Source organism: Elephas maximus, chromosome 21 (assembly GCF_024166365.1).
Source record: "Elephas maximus indicus isolate mEleMax1 chromosome 21, mEleMax1 primary haplotype, whole genome shotgun sequence".
NCBI classification, from domain to species: domain Eukaryota; kingdom Metazoa; phylum Chordata; class Mammalia; order Proboscidea; family Elephantidae; genus Elephas; species Elephas maximus.
The window spans coordinates 34,034,498-34,055,311 of record NC_064839.1 but is presented as its reverse complement, the minus strand read 5'-3'; the positions used below and the strand labels follow the sequence as shown (position 1 = coordinate 34,055,311).

The 20,814-nt window shown below is 57.3% G+C and overlaps 1 protein-coding gene and 1 long non-coding RNA gene across 5 annotated transcripts in view; one reads left to right on the top strand and one right to left on the bottom strand.

The window, feature by feature from the left end:
* Positions 1–987: 987 nt before the first annotated feature.
* RIPOR1 (RHO family interacting cell polarization regulator 1) lies at positions 988–19,207 on the bottom strand. Of its 4 annotated transcripts, none has more exons than XM_049865055.1 (22): positions 19,124–19,207; positions 11,151–11,277; positions 10,892–11,044; positions 10,687–10,765; positions 10,131–10,154; positions 9,987–10,040; positions 9,706–9,858; positions 9,544–9,607; positions 9,405–9,448; positions 9,201–9,326; positions 7,884–8,032; positions 7,683–7,812; positions 5,960–7,600; positions 5,742–5,863; positions 4,685–4,817; positions 4,280–4,415; positions 4,001–4,162; positions 3,582–3,740; positions 3,235–3,431; positions 3,062–3,145; positions 2,860–2,950; positions 988–2,715 (listed from the first exon to the last, which is right to left on the bottom strand). In XM_049865055.1, the coding sequence occupies exons 2-22, from the start codon at positions 11,252–11,254 to the stop codon at positions 2,618–2,620; spliced, it is 3,903 nt and encodes a 1,300-aa protein (XP_049721012.1). In that variant the 5' UTR covers positions 11,255–11,277; positions 19,124–19,207; the 3' UTR covers positions 988–2,617. The 4 variants fall into 4 exon arrangements, with proteins under 4 accessions (XP_049721012.1, XP_049721010.1, XP_049721011.1 ...); XM_049865053.1 differs by lacking the exon at positions 19,124–19,207 and adding an exon at positions 12,159–18,912; XM_049865054.1 differs by lacking the exon at positions 19,124–19,207 and adding an exon at positions 12,159–18,912 and having other exon boundaries at positions 5,742–5,860.
* Positions 19,208–19,251: 44 nt separating this feature from the next.
* The window catches only part of LOC126065205 (uncharacterized), a 103,007-nt gene continuing 101,444 nt past the window's right edge, over positions 19,252–20,814 (top strand). The window contains exon 1 of the long non-coding RNA XR_007514758.1: positions 19,252–19,394. This is a non-coding gene — a long non-coding RNA (uncharacterized LOC126065205). The remainder of the gene's footprint in view (positions 19,395–20,814) is intronic.

Below are 20,814 nucleotides of genomic sequence, written 5' to 3'. Positions count from 1 at the left end.
AACAAATGCCTTCCCAATCTTGCCTGACAGTAGTTAGGGACAGTGTTGTGGAGCAGCTTTGCCCTGTGTAAAGACCTGTGAGAGGCACCTGTAAGGGTATGTGTGTGTGTTGCGTGTTGTGTTGCGGGGATGTACCGGAGGAAGGACAAGGGTTCTCCTTGCCCTCTACCATCTCACAGGCCTGGGCCTACACCTGGGCATGTCCACCTTGCCTGACTACCAGCCACCGATGGAGAGAAGTCAAGTGGATGTCCTGGGGCTGATCTACACTGCTCTGAGCTAGGTAGGCTTGAAGGGGCAAAGGCCTGAGTATCCTTCCCCTTTTTGTCTTGACCTTGATGGTCCTTCACCTGTACCTGGCTATGCTTACAGTGCCCTAAATCTAGCTCCTGTCCACCCTGACTCACAGCTGCCCTCAGCTAGAACTGAATGCCAGGCTGTGGATTCAGGACCCTCCTTGGAGAGGACAGAGAGTTAGGGGCTTTGTCCTTCCCCAGCATTGGAGAATGGGGATGTAGGGCCACTCAGATTCCTGGCAATAGACATAGTTGACACCTGGCTGGGCTGATGACATTTTTCCATCTTCCATTTCTTGTTTAGCCCCTGCCCTCTCCTGTGGGTTGAGCTGGGAGCTCGTGCTGGCCCGGTTGCTTCTGCTCAGTGTTTACTTCCTCCACCCCCATCACACAGGCTATGCTTTTGATGCTAGTGGGCAGTCCTGCCCTGCCAGTGGAATATCCCCTCTTGTGGCGCTGCATATCTGCAGGGCTCCTAAGGGGGTGGTTCTAGGACTACAGCACCCCCTGCAGGGGTCCTTGGAGCAGACACAAGCTGCGGCCAGCTTTGGGTGCTGGCTTGGTCTCTGTCACTTGTCTTCCCCCACCCCCACCTGGCTGCCCTAGCTGACCACCCAAAAAGCTGAGTGGCACCATTCCTCCCATGCCACCCTTCATAGTAGCAGAGATCAGAGTCATGCCAGTGTGCCGAGGGTGTCTGTCTGCCCCCACCCCCACACCCTGCCTAGGAATGAGCCACCTGCATCCACATACAGGTGTTTCCTGTGCTCCTTCCTGTTGCCGTTTTTTCTGCTCAGCTTAGCTTCCCCAGCAGATGGTTAAAGCTCCAGCCAAACCTTCATACATAGCTCTGAATGATAGGGGGCAGGGCTCCCTGGGGATCTGGGTCACTCCCCAGGGGAGATTGTTGGCACCTCATTGGCTCATCGTGAGTTGCAAGCCACACTTTCCCAATGTGATGGCTTCGTGCACATGCTGTCACACTGTGCTACCACTGGGTTACCAGAGTGGGCTTAGGGAGTGGGGGAGGCCCTGCTCAGACAGTCTCCCTTGCCTTTGAAGGGAGAAGAGCCTAGGGGTGGGCTGAGGGCCTCAGGACAGGCTCGACATCCTGGAGTCCCAGCCCACCCTTAAATTCCCCACATAGAATTCTTCACCTTCTGGGGTTAACAGACATGTGCCGGGCAGCTCGTGGGGGAAGGTGAGCCCTCTCCCTAGAGCCCTGTTTTCCTGAAGCTGCTCGGGTTAACCTGCTGTCCCTGGCCAAAAGGGGTCAGTGGGGTTTGTTACTTATTACAGATGGGGGGCGGGCTCTGGGAAGGGAAGGACTTGCTGTCAGGGTCACAGGGCAGCCATCCAGGTCTCCTCCTTTCCAGGCCCCGGCTTTCCCCTTCTGCCAGGATCTTGACTCTCTTGCCACCCAGCCCTCAAGGAACTCCCAGCTCCCTCTGTAGGAAGCAGCCTGGGCTGAGGGGCAAACATAGAAGCCAGCCATCTCCTAATGGGGCCCTGCTGCCCCCTGGTGGCCAGAAGTTCCAACCACCATAGTGACTTTCCCTTCCTGCTTCCTCTTGGTCCTGTAAGACCCACTGCCATTGAGTCGATTCCGATTCATAATGACTTTACAGGACACAGTAGAACTGTCCCACAGAGTTTTCAAGGAGCGGCTGGTGGATTCGAACTGCCAACCTTTTGGTTAGCAGCCGAGCTCTTTACCGCTATGCCGCCAGGGCTCCCTTTGTCCTATGGCAGGAGCTAACTCCTAGAACGGACACCCTTTGGGCCTCTTCTGGGCCAGCTCCAGGCCTGCAGCCTGAGCCTCTTCAGCAACATCCCATGCATAGTGCTGTCTTCTCCAAGCCCTGTTCCAGCTTCTGGGCTCTCGTCTACCTGGATTTCTGGGAGAAATGTACATGCCATTGTCACAGCTGCAGTGTGGACACACCAGTGTCAGGCAGGGCCACAGCCAGAGAGTGTTGTTGCAGAGGATCAGAGCACACCAGGCCAGGCCATGTAGGAAAGGCGTTTTGCTTTTAATTTTCTGTAAAACTGTAAATAATATACAAAACCAAGGGATGTGGGGGGCAGAGGCAGGGTGGCCAGACTCTGGACACTTATTTGTGGCAAGGGGCATGCTGAGCCTAGGCTGCGAGGCACTTGACTACAGACACTGACTCTACCAACCCCAAGGGGAACAGAATATATTAGATTTTCATTGAAAGGAATCTGGGGGAGGGGTGTCCAGAGCCAGCCTTCACCCTCCCTGCCAGTGCCTGGTGAGCCCTGAAAGTGGGGGTGGGGGCTCTGAGAGCCTGGGGGGGTTAGAATGCTGTGCTGGCCATGCTGCCAGGCCCGAAGATGCGGGGCAGGGCATCCAGCGATTCCTCCAGCCGTCGATGGGCAGACTGTCCCTCTTCCCCTGCAATGGGTGAGGACAGGGTCAGGGGTAGCCTGAGCTCCATCCTGGTTCTATCACCCCTGGTCCCATCTCACCCTTCCTCTCATCAGCCAGGATGTCCCCAAAAGTCTGCTTGGCCCATACCCCCTGGCTCTCCAGCCTTACCACACTGTTGCAGGCTCTGTCGGGCAGCCTCCCGCACAGCCTCTGTGTCCGTTTGGCACAGGTACACCAGGGGCTCAATGCCCTCGGATGCCTACCAGAGGAGAGAGCATTGAGGGGGACCCAGTGGAACAGGTGGCAGAGGCCCAGAACCCATGGGTGGGGTGAAGGGGTCAGGAAAGGTAGATGGGTTGGCAGCAGTCACCTTGATGCAGCCCAAGGCCAGGCAGCCAGCCACTCGCGTCTGTACATCTTCATCCTCCAGTTGGTCCAGGAAGCACAGGAGGGCCTGGATGGGGCAGGAGGGCAGGCTTAGCCAGACACTGGAAGCCTGGGACCCCAGTCCTTGCCCTGAAGGGAGCACTGGCCAGCCCTTACCCTCTCTCGGAAGGCAGGACCCAGTGACAGGCTCCGGAGCTGGGTGCTTACAGCAGCCATGACCTTGTTGTTGCCATGAACCAGCAAGGAGCTCAGCGCCCGCAGCCCGTCCTTACGCAGCCGCCCCTCGGGTGCCAACCTCAGAGCCTTTAGCACCACAGCTTGGTCATCTGAGTTCAGGTTCCGCACCAGTAATACTAGAAGGAAGAGGGGGTTGGATTGGGACAAAGTGGGAGGGCAAGGAGCCTCCTGGGGTGGGGAGGCCTTGTGTATGCTCATGTCCTTGCCTGTACCCTCAGGCCCACCCACAGAGTCAGGCTCCTTTGTGATCAGGGCCAGTGGCTCACCCTCCTCGGCAGTCTCGGTCACATAGGCCTCCATTGAGGGTCCATCCAACGTTTCCACATAACTCCAAAACTGGAAGATGGTGAGCTGCTCTCCAGGGCCTGGCTGGGGCCTCCTGGGCAGCTTCTGCCCCAGGGCATCCTCCAGGAACTTGACACACACTGTGGGAAGCAGTGCCCATCAGGGTTTGGATGGGCCCAGGCCCTCTGAAGGAAGAGAATGCCCCCATTCCAGGCTCAGGTCCAGGGGCCCCTATCCAAATCGTACCATCCGGGTTCTCTTGCCCCAAGCACAAGCTTTTGCTTTTTCTCCTCTGCTCTGCTCAATATGTCTGCGTGGGCCAATCTGGCTTCCCCTGAGGCCCCTATCACTGGGGATCTGAGACAGGAAGGACGAAGGGGCAGATAGGCAGTTCACTCACCAGCCTCGGCTAAACCAGATTGGCGCAGGGAGAGGCGGGCACTGTACTGCTTGCAGAAGGTGAGGATCACCCGCTCCACGGGACAGATGAAGGGGCTGAGTCCCTCTGTGCACTGGTCCCAGAAGTTCAGGAAGCCGGGCCGAGAGGCTGAGAACTGCACCACTGTGAGGGGTGCAGAAACTGTCAGAGACAGGGCAGGCAGGTGGCAGATGAGGGTAGGGTGGCGTGGGACAGGAGCCTGGAGACAGATGCCAGAGCCAGGGCCCACAGGGCCTTTACCTTCCTGGGCGGAGATGGCAGGGATTGCCCATTGCCTGCTGAGCTCACACACTGCCTCGAGCACTCGGGCCTCCCGCAGCAGCCGCTCCAGGGCCCATGCCTCCTGACATCGCAGGGGCCCAAATGTGCCCAGTTTCTGGAGAACAGGGGTGGCCAAGTAGCTCAGACCCCAGGGTAGGGCTAGGGGAGGATGGAGCCTAGGGACTGTAAGTCCCAGCATGCATGGGAAAACCTGGGGAGAGCCCGAGTGTGGGAGGTGTTCCATTCAACAAGGGCCAAATGCCAGGGCCCTGGGGCAGTGAAGTGTGGAACTCAGAAGGGGTGTAGAGAGCCAAGATTGAAGTGCGGGGCTCCCTGGGGTAAGGGGCCGCAAGGGGAAGATGGGGGGAACACCACCAGCCTCACCAGCAGGAGGCGACTGCAGTGGTACAGGTGCAAGACCAGGGCAGCATCCAGAGCTGGACACCCTGTGCTGAGGGGGCGGGTACTGGGTGAATCTAGGCTGTCCTCAGCCCCAGACTCCGGGCTGCTTGGGGGCCTGAGAGAAAAATGGGGTTCGTCACCGCAGGAGCACATATCACCACCTGGTCCCTGGTGTGCATTTTTTTTTTATTGAGCTTTCCCACCCCAAGATGAACAGAAAACAGGTGGGCGACAGACAGTGGGTAAATTCACAGAGGATGTCCAAAAGGAGGAAGGGGCTGGAACTAGTAGGGAGCTCTGTTGGAGTCAGACTGTCCTGTGCCACCTCCAGCTAGGACTGTTGGGGCTGCTGGGGCTGGGATGGGTGGCAGTAGGGCTGCAGGCGGGGTGGTCTATGCAGTACAGGCTGCAGGGGGCTGAGGCCCAAGGGGTGAAGGGGCTGTAATCTGGGTAGCAGGAGATGGAGGAGCGGCTGGGCACAACCCTCAACTGGGAAGCGGAAAAGGCTACTTCAAGACAGAGAGCCAAGGTACTGGGGCCTCCTGGAGAAGCAGAGGCCCCTGGAGAGCTGGGGTCGAGGTGGAGGGAGCTGATGCTGGGAGACTCAGGGTGCACAGGGAAGCACTGAAAGGGCTTTTTCACAGGGTGGGTCCAAGATGAGGCCAAGGGAAGGAGGAGGAGCTGGACGCTCATGGGCAGATAGGTATCGGTGGGGGAGGCAGACATTGCAGAGAGGAGGAGGAAGGTGGATAGAAGCACTGGGGATTCAGAGGGTGTTGGAGACACGGGCATCAAGGACACACAAGGGGTGTGCATAGGAGGAGTACACATAAACGCACCTGCCAGGAAGTCCATTCCCTTCTACCCACCTCTAGTCTTCCTGTCCTCTTCATGTGCCCCACCTGGCCTGTTCCCCCTCACTTGGTCCTGTATCACCTGTGCCCCTACTCACTTGCTCTTCCTTCATTTCTTCCCCCTCCCCTAGCCCTGTCTCACCTGTCCCTCACTCAGTTGCTTTTCCTTCACCTAGCCCCCTCACCTGTCCCCAGGACCATCAGTGTCTTCATCTTCATCGTCATTGAGAAAGCTGAAACTCTCCAGGGCATGCTCCACAGTGATGCTGAGACTGGAGGCCCGGCTCCGGGTCAAACCTTGCCTCTGCTGGGGTGGTGGAGGAAGTCAGAGCTGCTGTTACTGACTGCCTGGCTGCCTCTGTATGCGGCCGCAGCCCAGTCCAGCCCAGCCTGGCAGACTCACCGTGAGCAGACTCTCCAGTCGAGTCAGCTCCTGCTCCAGGCCCTGCAGCTCAGGGAACTGACCACGATAGTCATCCAGGGCTGCCATTAGAGCCCCCAGTGCCACCTCTAGCTTCCTGTCCTCAGCCCCTCCAGCTGCTTCTGGGACTGGGGCCTGAGCAGCCATGGCCAGGCTATGATCTGAATGCTGGGGTGTGGGGGTTAGGGATGAGGGAGGGGGGCTTGGGCTCTGAAGGTTGGGCTCTAGGGCAGGGCTTGCGAGGGGTTCCCAACCAGAACAGGTGGGACTGGGGGAGGAGGTGCTGGGGCCTGTGAGGTCTGCCTGAGTGCAGAGGGTGGAAGCTGGGTGGCCAAAGGGAAGGGAGTTTGTGCCTGGGTGGGTGGGGTCTGTGTGCACAGAGGGGCTGGAGAGAGTCACAAGCTCTTGAGAAGTGGAAGAGCTTACAGTTTTAAGGGTGGGGCTTGTGGCAGAATGGGTGAGGCTTATACTGGTCTGGACTAGGTCTATAGCATTCGAGGTTGAATTTGTAGTGGTGTGAGTTGGCACCCCGGTTTTTTGAGTGGGGGTTGGCGTGGTGTGGGTGGAGCTTGGGGTGGTATGGGTGTGGCTTATGGTAGTGTGGGTGGTGCTTGTTATGGTATGGGTGGGTCTTATGGTAGTGTGGGTAGAGCTTGCAGTAGTGTGAGTGGGGCTTGTGGTCTGAGCTGGGCCAATAGAAGTTAAGCTAGAAAGCACTGGCTTATGGGTGGGGCTTGTGGTAGTGTGGGTTGGGCTTGTGGTGGTCTGGACTGGGCCTATAGTATTGATGGTAGGGCCTACAGTTTTGAGGGTAGAGAGCATTGGCTTGCAGATGGGCCTTGTGACAGTATATGTTGGGCTTGTGACAGTGTGTTTGGGGCTTGTAGTGGTCTGGACTGATCCTGTGGCACTGGGGGTAGGGCCTGTAGGACTCGGGGTAGAGCCTGCAGTAGTGAGGGTAGAGACCATTGGCTTACCGGTAGAGCCTGTGGTAGAGTAGGTGAGGCTTACAGCACTGTGGGTAGGGCTTATGGCACTATAAGTGGAGCTTATAGTAGTGTGGGCGGGGCCTGGCAGATCAGAAGAACCAGAGTCTGTGGCCTTGGGAACTGGATTTAGTTGTTCAGATGCAGCAAGGTCTGCAGATATGTGGGTAGAGCCTACTGTACTGAGGGTTGGGCTTATGGTGGAATGACCAGGGTCCAGGGCAGAAGGGACAGGAGAGACAGAACTAGGGCACTCCTGTGTGGGATCTGGGTGTGCAAGTGGGCTAGGTACCTGACCTAGGTTTTCTAGGCCCACAGCTTCCACTGAAGCCTCTGCCAAGGCAGCATCCACGCTGGCCTCACTGATGTGACTCAGTGTCCGGCTATAAGGGGCATGCCCATTGGCCAGGGCTGGGGCTATGGCCCCCTCCTCATTCATGAGCCCAGAGGTGGGGGTCTCAGGCCTACAGAAGGTGACTTGGATGGGCAGGGGATCTGGTTGCTGCACCAGGGGCCTGGGGGCTGAGGAGTGGCGGCCAGTGCCTGAGAGCTGTGGGCTGGATGAGTCGTCTGAAGATTCGGATGACAGGGACCATGCTGTCCCATTCTCCAGCTCCTCCTGCCGTCGCAGCATGTTCTGAGAGAGATGAGAGGGCATTTCAGGACCACCGCAGAGGTTTCTGGAGAGTCATGAGGCGAGGGCCTGGGCTAAGACTTACATAGAAGGCCTGCTCCCGAAGCGAAGGTGTGTCTGGTGGGCTCTGGCTATAGGTGGAGAAGCGTTTGGTGACTGTGGATGCCTTGTTGACAGAAGAAGTGGCTGAGGGCTGGTCTTCCTTGTCAAACGGGCTGAGGAGAGGAGGAACTGTTAGGCCCCACAGCACCCCAGCTCTGCCCCTAAATCCTTTAGCCCCACCAACCTCCATGTGACTTCCAAACTGAGTTTAATGGTGCCGAGGTCATTGATGTCCACAGCCACAACCTGGGGCAGGGCAGCAAACAGGTCCTTGGTTTCACAGGAGACGCTGCCCACAATCACATGGTTTGCCAGGCCTTTCAGTTCTATCACCTATAGCCAAGAGTGAAGAATGGGATCACATGGGTGTTGGGGCCATAACATCGTGGGAGATAAGAGGTCTGAATTTACAGGTCACAGAGATTATGAGAGGGTCATGAGGTCACACATTCACAGGTGTAGGGGTCATGAGAAGGTCCTAGGAATTGGCGTTCTCAAGTATGTGGAGCCATGGAGACTTGAAGTAGTCTGGGAGTACGGGGATCACAGTGGTCTGAGTTTGCAGCCTCGCTGAGGTCATAGGGGTCATAGCCTCAGGGGAACCAGGAGGTCAGGTAATCACAGGGTCAGAGGATCATGAGGAAGTCATAGGTCAAAGGGGCCATGAGGTCATAGGGGTCAGAAAGATTGCCATTTTTAAGGCCACAGAGATTACGAGGAAATCACAAGGTTATTAAGGTCCAGAACCAAAAACCCACTGCCACTGAGTCGATTCCAACTCATAGTGACCCTATAGGACAAAGTAGAATTGCCCCACAGGGTTTCCGAGGCTGTAAATCTTTACAGAAGCAGAATGCGATACTTCTCCCATGGAGCCGCTGGTAGGTTTGAACCACCAGCGTTTTAGTTAGCAGCTGAGAACTGTAACCACTGCTCGACCAGGGTTCCTTTCATGAAGGTCAGGGGGTCACATATTCATAGGGCCATTGTTATGGGTTGAAATAGGTGCCCCCAAAATATGTGTTGTAAGTCCTAATCTCTGTGATGGTTATAATCCCATTTGGGAATGGGTTGTTTCTATGTTAATGAGGCAGGATTAGTGTAGGGTGTGTTTTGAGTCTATGTTTTTTAAGATCTAAAAGATTAAACAAGCAAGTAGAAAAAGCAGAGATGGGGGAAGACATGCTAAGCCACATGAAGACTGCCCAGAAGCAGAAGCTCAAAAGAGACAAGGACCCCCGCAGAGCTGACAGAGAGAGAGTCTTCCCCTAGACTCAGCACCCTGAATTCTGACTTCCAACCTCCTAAACTGTGAGAAAATAAATTTGTTTGTTAAAGCCACCCACTTGTGGTATTTTCGTTATAGCAGCACTAGATAACTAAGACAGCCACGGATTCACGAGGGGTCATGGGGACAGGAGTTTTCAGAGTCTTGGCATCATGAGGATCACAAGGGGTTTACAGGATCAAGGTGTCTTATAGTCTTGGGCAGAGACGTCACCTTGATGGACAGGAATTCTGTGATCAGAGGCAGAAAGATGGTTTCCTCACTGTCCCACATCTGCTTCCCGCTACCCTCGATGCGGCCCCGTAGTTTCCAGCGCTGACGCCCATACTTCATGCAGATCTGGGGGAACAAGCAGGATGAGGGCAGCCCTTGGTGTGCTGACCCTGCCATCTGGCCCTTCCCTGCACACCCTCATACCTCATACTGATCGCCCACACATAGTCTGGCGAAGCCGGCCAGCCCTGGGGGTGGGGGGGGTGGGAGAAGTAGATGAGCCATGCTGGGGAGGTCTCAGGAGCACCCCCTCTGCTACCCATCTGCCCCCACAATTCGGTACCTTTCATCCGGAGATGGAATTCACCCAGCTGTGCTTCCAGCTCACTCTCCAGCATACACATGTTCTGGGAGGGAGGGAGGTGGGTGTGTGTCAAGAACCAGCCCCTCTCTGACTAGCCCCACCACTCCCTGTGCCTCTGCCTCATGGGCACCCACCCCTCACCTCCGTGTACTCTCGATGCCCTCGAGTGGCCTCAGCCAGGCTGTCCCGGGCCTCTCGGCTCCCTGGGGACCCGGTAGTATAAGCACGGACCATGTTGTAGGCACCATCCCGGAGTCGCCGTTGGACACAGTATGCCTCATACAGCTCATCGATCTGGGCGGTGAGTGGGGTGGTGGTGGGGGACTGAGACGCAGAGCCTAGCACCCCCACCCCACATTTCCCCATGACGCCCCAGCCCCCCTCCCCCACCCTACAGGTGCACATCCATGCTGCACACGTACCTTGCTGGCATGGAACTCTAGCCGGCGCAGGAAGCGTTCAATGGACTTGACTTGCTGGGGGAGAGGTGGGTCAGGAGTGGCCTGAGGTTCAGGGCCCTTTACCCCAGGAGCCAACCCCTCCCACCACCATTCTATCATACTCACCTTGTCTAAATCATACAGGAAGCCCTGCAGATGGAGATGAAACCAGCACTTAGGAGGCATGGGGAGAACTCCAGCAGGGGTGCTTGCCCATACAAACCCATCGTACCTTCTGTCCCTCACAGCCATCCTTTCCCTCATGCAGGGTCCACAACCACTCCAGTCAGCAGGGACTGACTCCCCTTCCCACACCCTGCCTGCCTGAGCCTTGGTGGGTGCTGGTGACACAGATCTGCTCCCCAAGATCCCTCCAGTACCCCCTCCCCACTTCTTCCCTGGTCCCATCTACTCCCTTTCCTGCAGCCTCTGGGAAGGGCTCTGTGCCGCCTCATGCATGGCTTCCTCTCCCGCCGGCAGGCTCTGGTCCCAGGCAGGAAGTATGCACAGCAAAGAAGATGAAGATAGAAGCCCAGCCTTCCCTGATATCCCCTTCTCCAGTCACACCTGGACTCTCACCCCAGCAAAACAACCCTGATGTTACCCAGGTTGCTCCTGCACAGACCCCCACACCACGAAGGGCATACTTTTAAGTCATCCCTGGCCCCCCCAGACCCCTCACCAGTCGGGAATTCCTCTTGGACTCCCTTATCTGACCCTGGAGTTTCTCCTGCTCCTGCTGGTGCACTTCCAAGTAGGCCCTGGGGAAAGGAGAGACAATTAGCTGACCTCTCCAGTCTACCCTGCCCAGGGTACAGGCAGTGGGGAGAAAGGTTCCTACTAGCAAAAGGGATCCTGGGAGAATGGTTGGTAAGGGAGTTGCTTACGTCAGGCCCCGCTTGAGCGCAGCGTACACCTGGTCTAGCCGCTCAGGCTGTGGAACTTTGGGGGCTGGATGTGCCACGGAAAACATTCTGGAAACTCGGGAGAGCGCTGCGAGTTTCCGTGGGGGGACAGGAGGGCTGAAGGCCGGGAAGCTCCTGGAGAACAGGCTGTCTTCAGAAAAAGGCGAGCAGCAGTCCCCCGAAACCTTACCTCATACCCCATTTGACACTCCTGACCCCATTAAACCCCTCCACCGCCTACCTGGGACCCCGCTCGTGGTTGCCGAGGACACCTGCGAAGGACTGGCTTCTACTGACCCGGGCGCTGAGCAGGCGGCGCTGCGGCCGCACCGACAGGGACATCATGGAATGAGTCCGCGCGGGGCTCCCTGAGGGTGGCGAGGGGGGTGTCCAGCGCCAGTCAGGGCCCTGAAGTCCTCTCCCCGCGGCCCAGACCCAGGCCCAGACCAGATCCGTCCCGGTCACCAGGTACTGCTGTCCAGCAGGCTCCAGCCTCCGTACTGAGCCCTGCCGGCCAGGGGCTGACTCCAGGACTTAGACTACCTTGTGGGCCCCGGCATAATGACAGGGCCGCCGCGGGCGACTCGGCCTCGGACTCAGCGTGGCCTCAGCTCGGCCCCCGCTTCCTGCTGAAATGCCGGCTCCGCCTGCCGCGGGGCAGGAAGGGGGGTCGCACGGGGACCCTCCCCGGCTGCGAAGGGGCAGGAAAGGGGCGGGGCGCACGAAGAATGCGCGGAAGCGCCTGTTTACCCTCGGGCGGGGCGGGCTCCCCAGCCCCGCCCCCTGGCCCCGCCAAGTCGACCAGGAGCTCTGGCACCCGCACCCCGGCAGGCCGCGGGAGGTTACCAGGCGGGGCGAGGTGTTCTGATCAGTGCCGAGCTGCCCGACAGGACCGGCCGCAGCGCTTTTGGCTCCTGCGACCCGCCCGCCCGCCCAGCGAAAGCTGTCTCCCCCCTATTCCCTCCGGCTCCCAGGCTCCGGGACGCTGGAGCCCTCCCAGAGCCCGGCAGCCTGGGGATTCCCAGGGTGGGGGACAGTGCCGAGAAGTGCCCCGCCCCCTTCACCTTCCTGCGGCTCAGAACTGGAAACTGAGTCACAGACCGGCGCCTTCGCCCGCGCATTTAGCGGGAAGGTATCTCGCAGACCCCCACCTCGCTCCGGCGAAGCATGCACCTCTGGGCCCCAGCATCCAGCCCCACACCCCCTGGGGCCAGCCTCAGCGCCTCCGCAAGCCCAGGCCGGGTCCTACCTTTCTTCTTGGCGTTCATGGTGAGTCTGGGACAGTCCCGGCCCCGCGCTCACTCCCCGCAGCCCTGCTGGCCCAGGGTTGCGCGGTGCTGACCCCGGCTGGGCTGCGCTCGCTCCCCGCCGCTCTGGCTCAGGCCCTGGCTCCTCCCGGCGCCGCCCCCCGCCCAGTTCCTGCCGCCTGACTCAGCCCGCTGGGATGGGGCGGGACCGGCTGGGCCAGGGGGACGCCAGGACCTAGGCCTGCCTGGCCCATGAGAGGGACAACTAGGGGTTTCCTTCGGGGAGGGGATTGACGAGGGTTCTCTCTGTTGGGGTCAGGAGTAAAAGTGGTTGAGTGTGGTGGCCAATATGGGTCTCTACATAGGAAGAAGGGATTAGCGGGGGCAGTAAGAATAGAGTGGAGGATGAGGCGCACTGAGAGTGGGCTGAACCCACAGAGGGCTGAGAGCTGGGGTTCTGAGTAGGGGGGGCTAAGAGTGGAAGGAAGGGCTAGGGGTGCTAAGTGGAGGGACTCTGCCAGTGGCCAGCAGAGAGTGGGGCACTGGCCACGAGGGGTCTAGGGGCTGAGAAGAGAGACTGGGTCAACTCTGTATAATGTGATGCTGCCTCAAGAGTGAAGCAGAGAAGGAATTGGGGCAGAGATTCTCACAACCCCTTATACCACCCCTCACCCCTATGCCCACAGAGGAGGTGCTCAGTTTGGGGAGCATCCCCCCCCCCCAGGCCCCAGAGAAGAGGATCAGAAACCAATGACCAGCCAGGGCCTCCTAGCCACAGCTGCATCCACAGGCCAAGGCCCCATCCTTCTGGCCCCCAGCCCACATGGGCCCCTCAGGCCCTGAATCCTTGGTGCTGGCTCTTTCCCACCCTCAATACCTCTTCCTCGAATAACCTCCCTCCACCTCTGACCTGGATAGAGGCCACTATACAAAGGGTCCACCGGGTATTCCACCCCCCTGACCTCAGAGGCACTGAATGTTCCCCTGCCCCATAAACCCCCTGGTCCTTTGAGGCTCAACTTTGCCTTCCAGAAGGCTGGGGTGGGCTCAGAGGTCTGCAGTTCCCACCCCCATACCACACCATACTGATTCAGATGTCCAAGGACCCCAGTTTGAGAAATGCTATCTTCCCTCACCTCCCTGAAGACTGGCCACTGTGCACCCACACTGGCAACCTCTGCATTCCCATAGACTGCCTACCCAATGCTGGCCTCTCTGTTTCCTTCAGCCACTCCCCATGAGAACAGACCAGTCGTACCACCTGCCTCTGGAATCCCCCCTTTCTAAAGCACAACCACTTTGACAACAACCTTCTCCATTATCCCCACCTTACCTGCCTTCTACCTGAGACCTCTGATCCCTTGAGCCCTCAGTTCATTTATTCAACTATTCACTGAGTGAAAACTCTGTGCCAAACATGTGCCAGTTGCTGGGATACAGCCCTGAACTTTGCAGACACCACGCTGCACTGAGCTCACACTCCGCCTCTACTTACTTTCTCCGTGCCAGCCCGTCCTACCTTCTCTACTTTTCCTGTTCATCCTTATACCAGCCTGGATTAATGGCCACCACTCCATCACTCACCTATTGCTTAGTGCTCTGCACCTCATTCCTACCTGGCAGAAACCAGCCCTGGACAACCTAACTCCCTGCCTTCTCTGCACCTGCACACAAGCTGGCGGGAGCTGCCAGAGGTCTTGGCACAACAGCCCGGCTGGAACCATGGAGCAGTTCTCAACCTCAGCCAGGCTCCCGCCCCCCCCCCCCGCCCCGCCCCAGTAAATCCTCATGTGTGGCCAGTCATCTCTCTCCCTTTTCATAGAAGATGGGTCTTTCAGACTTTTTCCACAAGCCTCAAACAAGCTCAGGTCACTCCCACCTAAAAAATAAAAACAACCCTGGAAACTATCAAATGCCCATCAATACTAGAATGAATAACCAGTAACCAGTTGCCACTGAGTTGACTCTGACTTATGGCAACCCGATGCGTGTCAGGGTTTTCAACAGCTGATTTTTCAGAGGTAAGATCATTAGGCCTTTCTTTCCAGGTGCCTCTGGGTGGACTTGAACCTCCAGCTTTTCAGTTAGCATCTGATCATGTTAACTGTTTGCACCACCCAGGAACTCCACTGGGATGCATAATAAAATATTATTTGGCAAAAAGAATGTACGATCTATATGGATGAATCTTACAGACATAATGTTGAATAAAAGAAGACACGAGAGAAGACATAAGTTCGCTTCTCTTGTATGAAGTTAAAGAACAGGCAAAATTAATCTATGATGAATGACAGAAGTCAGGATAGTGGTTATCTTTGGGGGTAGTGGCTGGAAGGGGGCACAAGGGGGGCTTTCAGGGTTTTGGTAATGTTCTATTTCCTCATCTGAGTTCTGGCTATATGGATGTGTTCCTTTGTGAAAGTTTATCAAGCTATACACTTAGGACAAGGAGAGCTGGTGGTGCAAGGGTTTCAGTGTTCGGCTGCTAACTGAAAGGCCAGCCGTTTGAACTCACCCAGTGGTGCAGTGGGAGAAATGACTTGGTGATCTGCTCCTGTAAGGATTACAACCTGGGAAACCCTATGGGGCAGTTCTACTCTGTCATATGGGATCACTCTGAGTCAGAATTGATTTGATGGCACACAACAACAACAATACTTAAACTTTTGTGTATATTATACTTCAATATAAAGTTGACTCTAAAAAATAACTACAAAACTGAAGGAACCCTCTAAGGACCCGGTGTCTCTCTCCAGCTACCACCCATTTCCTCTTCCCTTTTCAGAACCAAGTTTCTTGAAGAGATGTCTGCCTCCATTTCTTCACCACACCCACCCACTCCTCTTCCCATCTTCCTCTGCCTTCTGCATCCACCCCTGCGCTGACTGGCCTGGACAAGGTAGCCAGTGACCTCCCTGTTGCTGAATCCAGTCCTTATCCTGCTTGATCTCAGTAAAGCTTATGACTTTGTGGCTCCCTTCCTCTTCCTTGATCCCTTCCTTCCCTTGAATTTCAAGATGCAACATGCTCCCTGGATTCCCACCTACCTCTCTGGCTGCCTATCTCATTTTCACACAAGGGACTTGTCCCTCTCCCCATCCTCCCTGCCCTTGAAGCTCAATGCCATTTAATCTCCTTATCGTTACCATGTTCTTCTGAACCCCAGGCCTGTATATCCAACTGCCTCCTTGATGCCTCTCCAGAAGCTGAGTGACAATGTGGAGTGGGCTGTTAGGGGATGGGCTGAGTAGGAAGTCCCCAAATTAAACTAACCATGTTCTCCCAAACCTGACTCTCCCTAGTCTTAACCTCTCCACGATGACCCCACCATCTCTTTACTCAGTTGTTCAAGACAGAAACTGGGAGTAATTCCAGATGCCTTAGTCTCTGTTACCCCCATATCCACTCACTCGCTGACTCCTGCCAGTTTTACCTCGTAAAACATCTCTGGAATCTGCCCCCTCATCCCCACCCCCATAGCTAGAATTCAGGTCCAAGGCATCACCAACTCTCATCTAGAACATTACAGTAGCTTCCTTATGGCTCCTGGTCTCCACTGTAACTCAAAGTGATCCATTCTGCATTTGGTAACAACACTGCTTTTCTTAAAATTCCAATCACTTTGCAATGATGATAATGGACATTTAGTGAGTGTTTTCTATGTGTCAGGTACTGTGCTTAATAAACATCATCTCATTTAATTCTGGCAATGACCCTATGTAGTAAGTCCTATTAGCCCTACTTCACAGATACGAAATCTGAGGCTAAGTGTGTGCTGGCTGTGAGTCCTTGGGCAAGGTGCTTCTTAATCATTTGGGGCTTCAGATAGCCATTTGTAAAATGAGAATAAAAATAAATACTAATAACTACCTCACAGGGCTGTCAGGAAGATGAAATAACTCTCTCTGTAAGTGTTTAACTCACTACCTCACACTGTTGGCACGCAACAAATATTAACCAATGTTGTTATTATTCTTAGCTATTATTAATCCACCCAAGATTACACATCTATTAATTGGTAAGGCCAGGATTCATACCAAGGCTGTCTGACCCTAGGACCGTAAATCTTTAATATCCCTCTATTCTGACTCTCATGAAATATCCATGGCCATCCCTACCACAAGGATTAAGTCCAGACTCCCTAACGTGACCCTCTAGGCCCTTCAGGGTCACTCTCCCCTCATTCCCCCCACGCACCTCCAACCGCTCCTCCCCAACAGTCTCCTGGTCTCTCTGCTCTGGCCACTACATCCCTCTCTCAATGCCTATGAGAACTGACTCCTTTACTCTTATACCTTATTCCCATTACTCTCAGCCTGACCCATTCCCCCTCCTTCTTCAGGTCTTAGCCTAGAACCTCTTCCTCAGGGAAGCCCATTATGATGCCAGCCTACGTTGGTTCTCCTTGTTAAGCACCTGTATAGCTTCCTCCCCCTGTTCCCTATGGCTGCATAACCCAGTTGTCAGTTCTCCTCTATGGTCTGTCTTCCTACCAGACTGTGAACTCTGTGAGCTGGGGCCTGTCAGCATGGCTCACTATTTTTCCCTCTTGGCCCTCCACTGGGGCCAGAAAAAAAAGGAGGGAGGGAGTATGAGAGTGGGAGGCTGAGTGTGTGGGGAACTGAGCTGCCTGGACATAAGAACGGCAGATCCTGACCTGTTGGAGAGCTAGGCTTCAAGTATGTGTCCACCCAACTCCTCTACTCCATACACTTTCCCTTCCCCAAGACTTTCTGAGGCTAAGAGCAAGTGGGATTCTGTTCCCTGGGGTAGGCAGGGTGGGGGTCCCCTGGCATTCTGGAACCGAGTGGGTGGCCTGGATTCAGAGTAAGCTGAATGTCCCATGCAATTTTCGTTCTCCGGCTGGGGCTCTGCTGCCATCGACCCTCTAGTTCTAAAGGAACCCGGAACCAGGCTGTGTAACTGTCCATACTCTGCCCAAATGACCATCAGAATGTCCGCATGAGTGACCACTTCAGGAGATGGATGGGCAGGATCTTCCTTGCTTGGGGTGGGGGAGAGGAAAAGACCTGAACCACGCAACTTGAGCTAAGGGGGAGGGGCCACCTCAAGTGGTGGGAGGTGACTAACAAGAGGGCTCTGTGGGCTCATGCCAGCCCTAAATCCTTTCTGAACATGGGTGAGAACCTAGGCACTAAAGGTGATGGGGCCTTCATCACAACTAGCTCCGGGCAGCTGAAAATGAAGATTGGCCGCTTGCAAGGCCCAAATGCCCCGGGGGCCCCCTACTCCCTACGCACCAAGACAGGCGCCTGCGTGGGGCCGAAGGTCCCGCTACCTGCTCTGCCCGGCTCAGTGGTGCTCTAGGCCAGCCTCCTTGCCGGGAGTCCCTGGCCCCAGCCCAGCCCCGCCTCCCGGCCGCCCCCGACGGAGGTAAACAAACGCTAAAAATAACCTGGGCAAGGGGCTGCTGCCGGGGAAAGGGGTCCCTCCAGAGCCTGCCCCTGTCTCCCTGGCAACTGCCCCAACCCGGCTGCTGACGTCATCCCGCAGCCGCCCCAGGCGAGGGGGAAGGAATGGAGAGGGGGCGGCGCGGCTTGGGACCCCCCACCCCGGAACCGGGCGGAGGCGGCCCGGTGGCCTCACTTCCTGCAGGCTCCTTCCCTGGTCAGCTGGTCACATTCCCTGGCCGGCCGCGCGATGAGAGACAGGCGGCCTCCCGGGCTGGCCAGGCGGGTGCTCGAGTTCCAGCTGCGGCGAGGGGCCGCTGTGAGCCAGCCGCACCCTTCTCGCCTGCTCGTCCACCGCAGGGCAGGGCCCAGCCCGGCGCCTCCGTGCTCCCCTCAGCCGCATCCAGCCCAGGCCTCCCTCCGTCCGCTGACCCCACAGGACCCAGGACGGGAGGGGGGGGAGAAAAGACAGGGAACTAAGTCGGGCCGCCCAGTTTTGCTGGAGTATTTTGCCCCTTGTTCCCCAATTCTCACCCTCCCCCCAATGCCAAGGAGGTGAACGGTGCTAAGCGAGAACTCAGATCTGAGTCGAATTCCCACTTCGCCCTAAACCAGCTGTGTGACCTTGAGAATATTACTTAAGCTTTCTGGGCCTATTTCTGCATCTAGTAAAAAAAAAAAAATAATCCTCAGAAAGCTGACCATGGCTAGCCCAGGGCGCGGCCCCACAGATGGCGGCCAGGGCACCGTTATATTAGACTGCACACAGTAGGTGCTCGGCCAGCCAGCCTGGATACGCATTAGGCGCTCCCAAGTTGAACTGGCTAGAAAGAGTCCGGTGGGCTCAGACTCAGGTCTCGCCCGGGAGGGGTGGACAGCCCTGGTGAGCAGCCCCTCTGCAAACCAATTCTGTCGGGTGCCCAGGCCCCCGCTGCTCTTAGGGTCTCTATGCTAGCCTCCCGTCTTCAGCTGCAGGGTCTGTTCCCCGATCGCGACAGGACGATCCTCCCCGGCTTCGGCAGCGTCAGGGGTCTGGGTGGGGAGTACGACTCCCGGCGAGCCTCGGCCACCTCGGGCCCAGCCCCAGAGAGGCTTAGGCCGGGCGGTGGGGCAGGAAGATTAGCTCATCCCGGAGGCCCGCCTGCACCCTACGTCGCCCCCTTCCCATTCCCAGCTCAGCCTCCTCGCGGCGAGAGAGGCAGGAGGGGCTCCAAGAGTGCCCGTGCCCCGGCCCAGGCTGACGCCGAGGGCCCGCCCACAGGCCTGGCCCACCCAGAGCCCCGGGGCACGGGCGCCTGGGCCTGGCCGTGGAAGGGAAGGCTGCAGATCCGGGCGCGGCAGGCCCGGAGGCGGCGGCTTTTGTGTGGCCAAGCTGCGTCCTCAGCGCCCGGGGGGAGGGGAGGGAAGACACTGCGCGGCCGGGTTACTGGGGATAGGGCGAAGCAGTCGGCCGGCAGATCCGGGACCGACCGGGCGGTGTCGGCGGTAGAGGCACCGGAACCACCGCGCCCGCCCTCGCCCGGCCAGCGGCCCCCGGAAACGGCGCGGGAACTCACATGGCTGCGCTGGGCTATGTGGACCTCGCGCTCCCCGTGCGCTCCGCGCTGCCCCGCCTGGTCGCGCCTCAGCTGCCGCGGTCGCCGCCACCAGCGCTGTACCCTGCCTCCGCCTCACTGCCGGGCGGCCCCGCTCCTCCCCGGCCTGCTGGGCCCCACCCCCTGCGCTGTAGCGGCTCTGGCACCCCGTGAGGCGCCCACAGCTCGCTCCGCCTTCTTGGGTAACGGCGCCAGCAGGTGGCCCGCGGAACTCCCCGGTTTCTGGGAGGAGGTAGCCTGGGGGATGGGGGCGGTGGGGGTGCTCAGCGCTCGGGATTCGCTGGGATAGGGCGGCTTTTCAGGGACTACACACGGAAGCAGTTCTGTCATATCCTACGTAGACCCTCAAACGGGGAGCGCCGGGGAGCCTCCCCTGCCTGCCCTCTTCTCGCATCCCGGGAGCGCTACAAACTTTTTTTTTTTTTTTCCGGGGGCGGGGAGGGGGGAAGGGCCCTGTGACCGCTTGAAACCAGTCCTGGAGCGGCCACTGCTGAGTTGGGTGGGTTGGTTGGGGGGAAGAGGTGAGGGCCAGTTTTTAAGGGAACAGTGAGTCCTGAAGCGTAGGCATCAGAGGCCTTCTGAAGCTAGAGCTGACCTCAGCCTTGCCTTCTCTGCCAGCCTCAGTTTCCCCTGCTATGGGGACAGACTGCTTTTCCTAAAAACTGGCAGTAAAGTCTCGGCTCATGGCCAGGCCAGCATTCACCGTTCATTGGGCACTGGCCTCTGGGGAGTTGTTGGGGCATTGGTGGGGTACCCATCAGGGTCTGGGTACCCTGGCCTGGGTCACGCATTGGTCATGGGGTTGGGCATTCGCTCCCCAGGGGCCAAAGCCCAGTCTTTCCCAGTGATGGGGCTGGAATGCTGGCACTCCCCTGGAGTGGGTTGAGGAGGTGTTGAGAGCTGATACCACAATGAGGTCCAAGGGCGTGGTCTGTTGCTCTGACCCCCCACCAATAAGACACCATTGGCCTCTACTCAATCCTGGAGTCTCTGAGCCCCACCCTTGAGACTTCTTCAGCCCCTGCTCTCCTGTAGCCCCTCATCTTTAAAGCAGAAACACATGGGGTAGTTTGAGGGGTTTTATGAGGTCCCTGAATATCTGCCTGATAACCCTGAAATGGGTAGGCAGAGGCCTTAAAGGGCACCACTGTCCCCTCCCTCGTATGCCCTTACCAGAAACACTTTCACCTCTCCCAGTGCTCCCTCCTCTCCAGCACATCCTGTTTGCCTTCCTTTGCAGCACCTCTTTCTCTAATTCTTAAACCTGGGGCTTGCTTCCAGCACCTGGATCCTTCTCTTTATCTCCTCTCTCTGCAGTCTCATCCAGCCTCAGGGCTCCCATCCATCCACTGCTGACCACTCCTAAGCCTTCCTGTGTGCCCAGAGCCCCCAATACTCTCCCTGGGTGACAAACCAGGCCTAGATCTCACTCAGGCCTCATTCCTTCCCCAGATGTACTCTTCCCCCTTTCTCCTCATCTCAGCAAACACCATCATCCACCCAGGCATCTACCTGAGCCAGAGGCCAGCTCCCTCTGGAGCTCTCAAAGACAGCACAAATTGGCTCTGCCCATCTCTGCCCGGTCTCACCCTAAAAGTCACCTCCTCAGCAAGGCATTCTCTGGCCACCTTCTCTGAAGACAGCTACCTCTC

Coding starts and splice junctions, on each gene's coding strand:
- RIPOR1 (XM_049865053.1), bottom strand. Junction 10,766..10,891: donor GCGCTCAAGCGGGGCCTGAC/GTAAGCAACTCC, acceptor TCCTTTCCCCAG/GGCCTACTTGGAAGTGCACC. Junction 4,416..4,684: donor ACTGCAGTCGCCTCCTGCTG/GTGAGGCTGGTG, acceptor CCTGTTCTCCAG/AAACTGGGCACATTTGGGCC.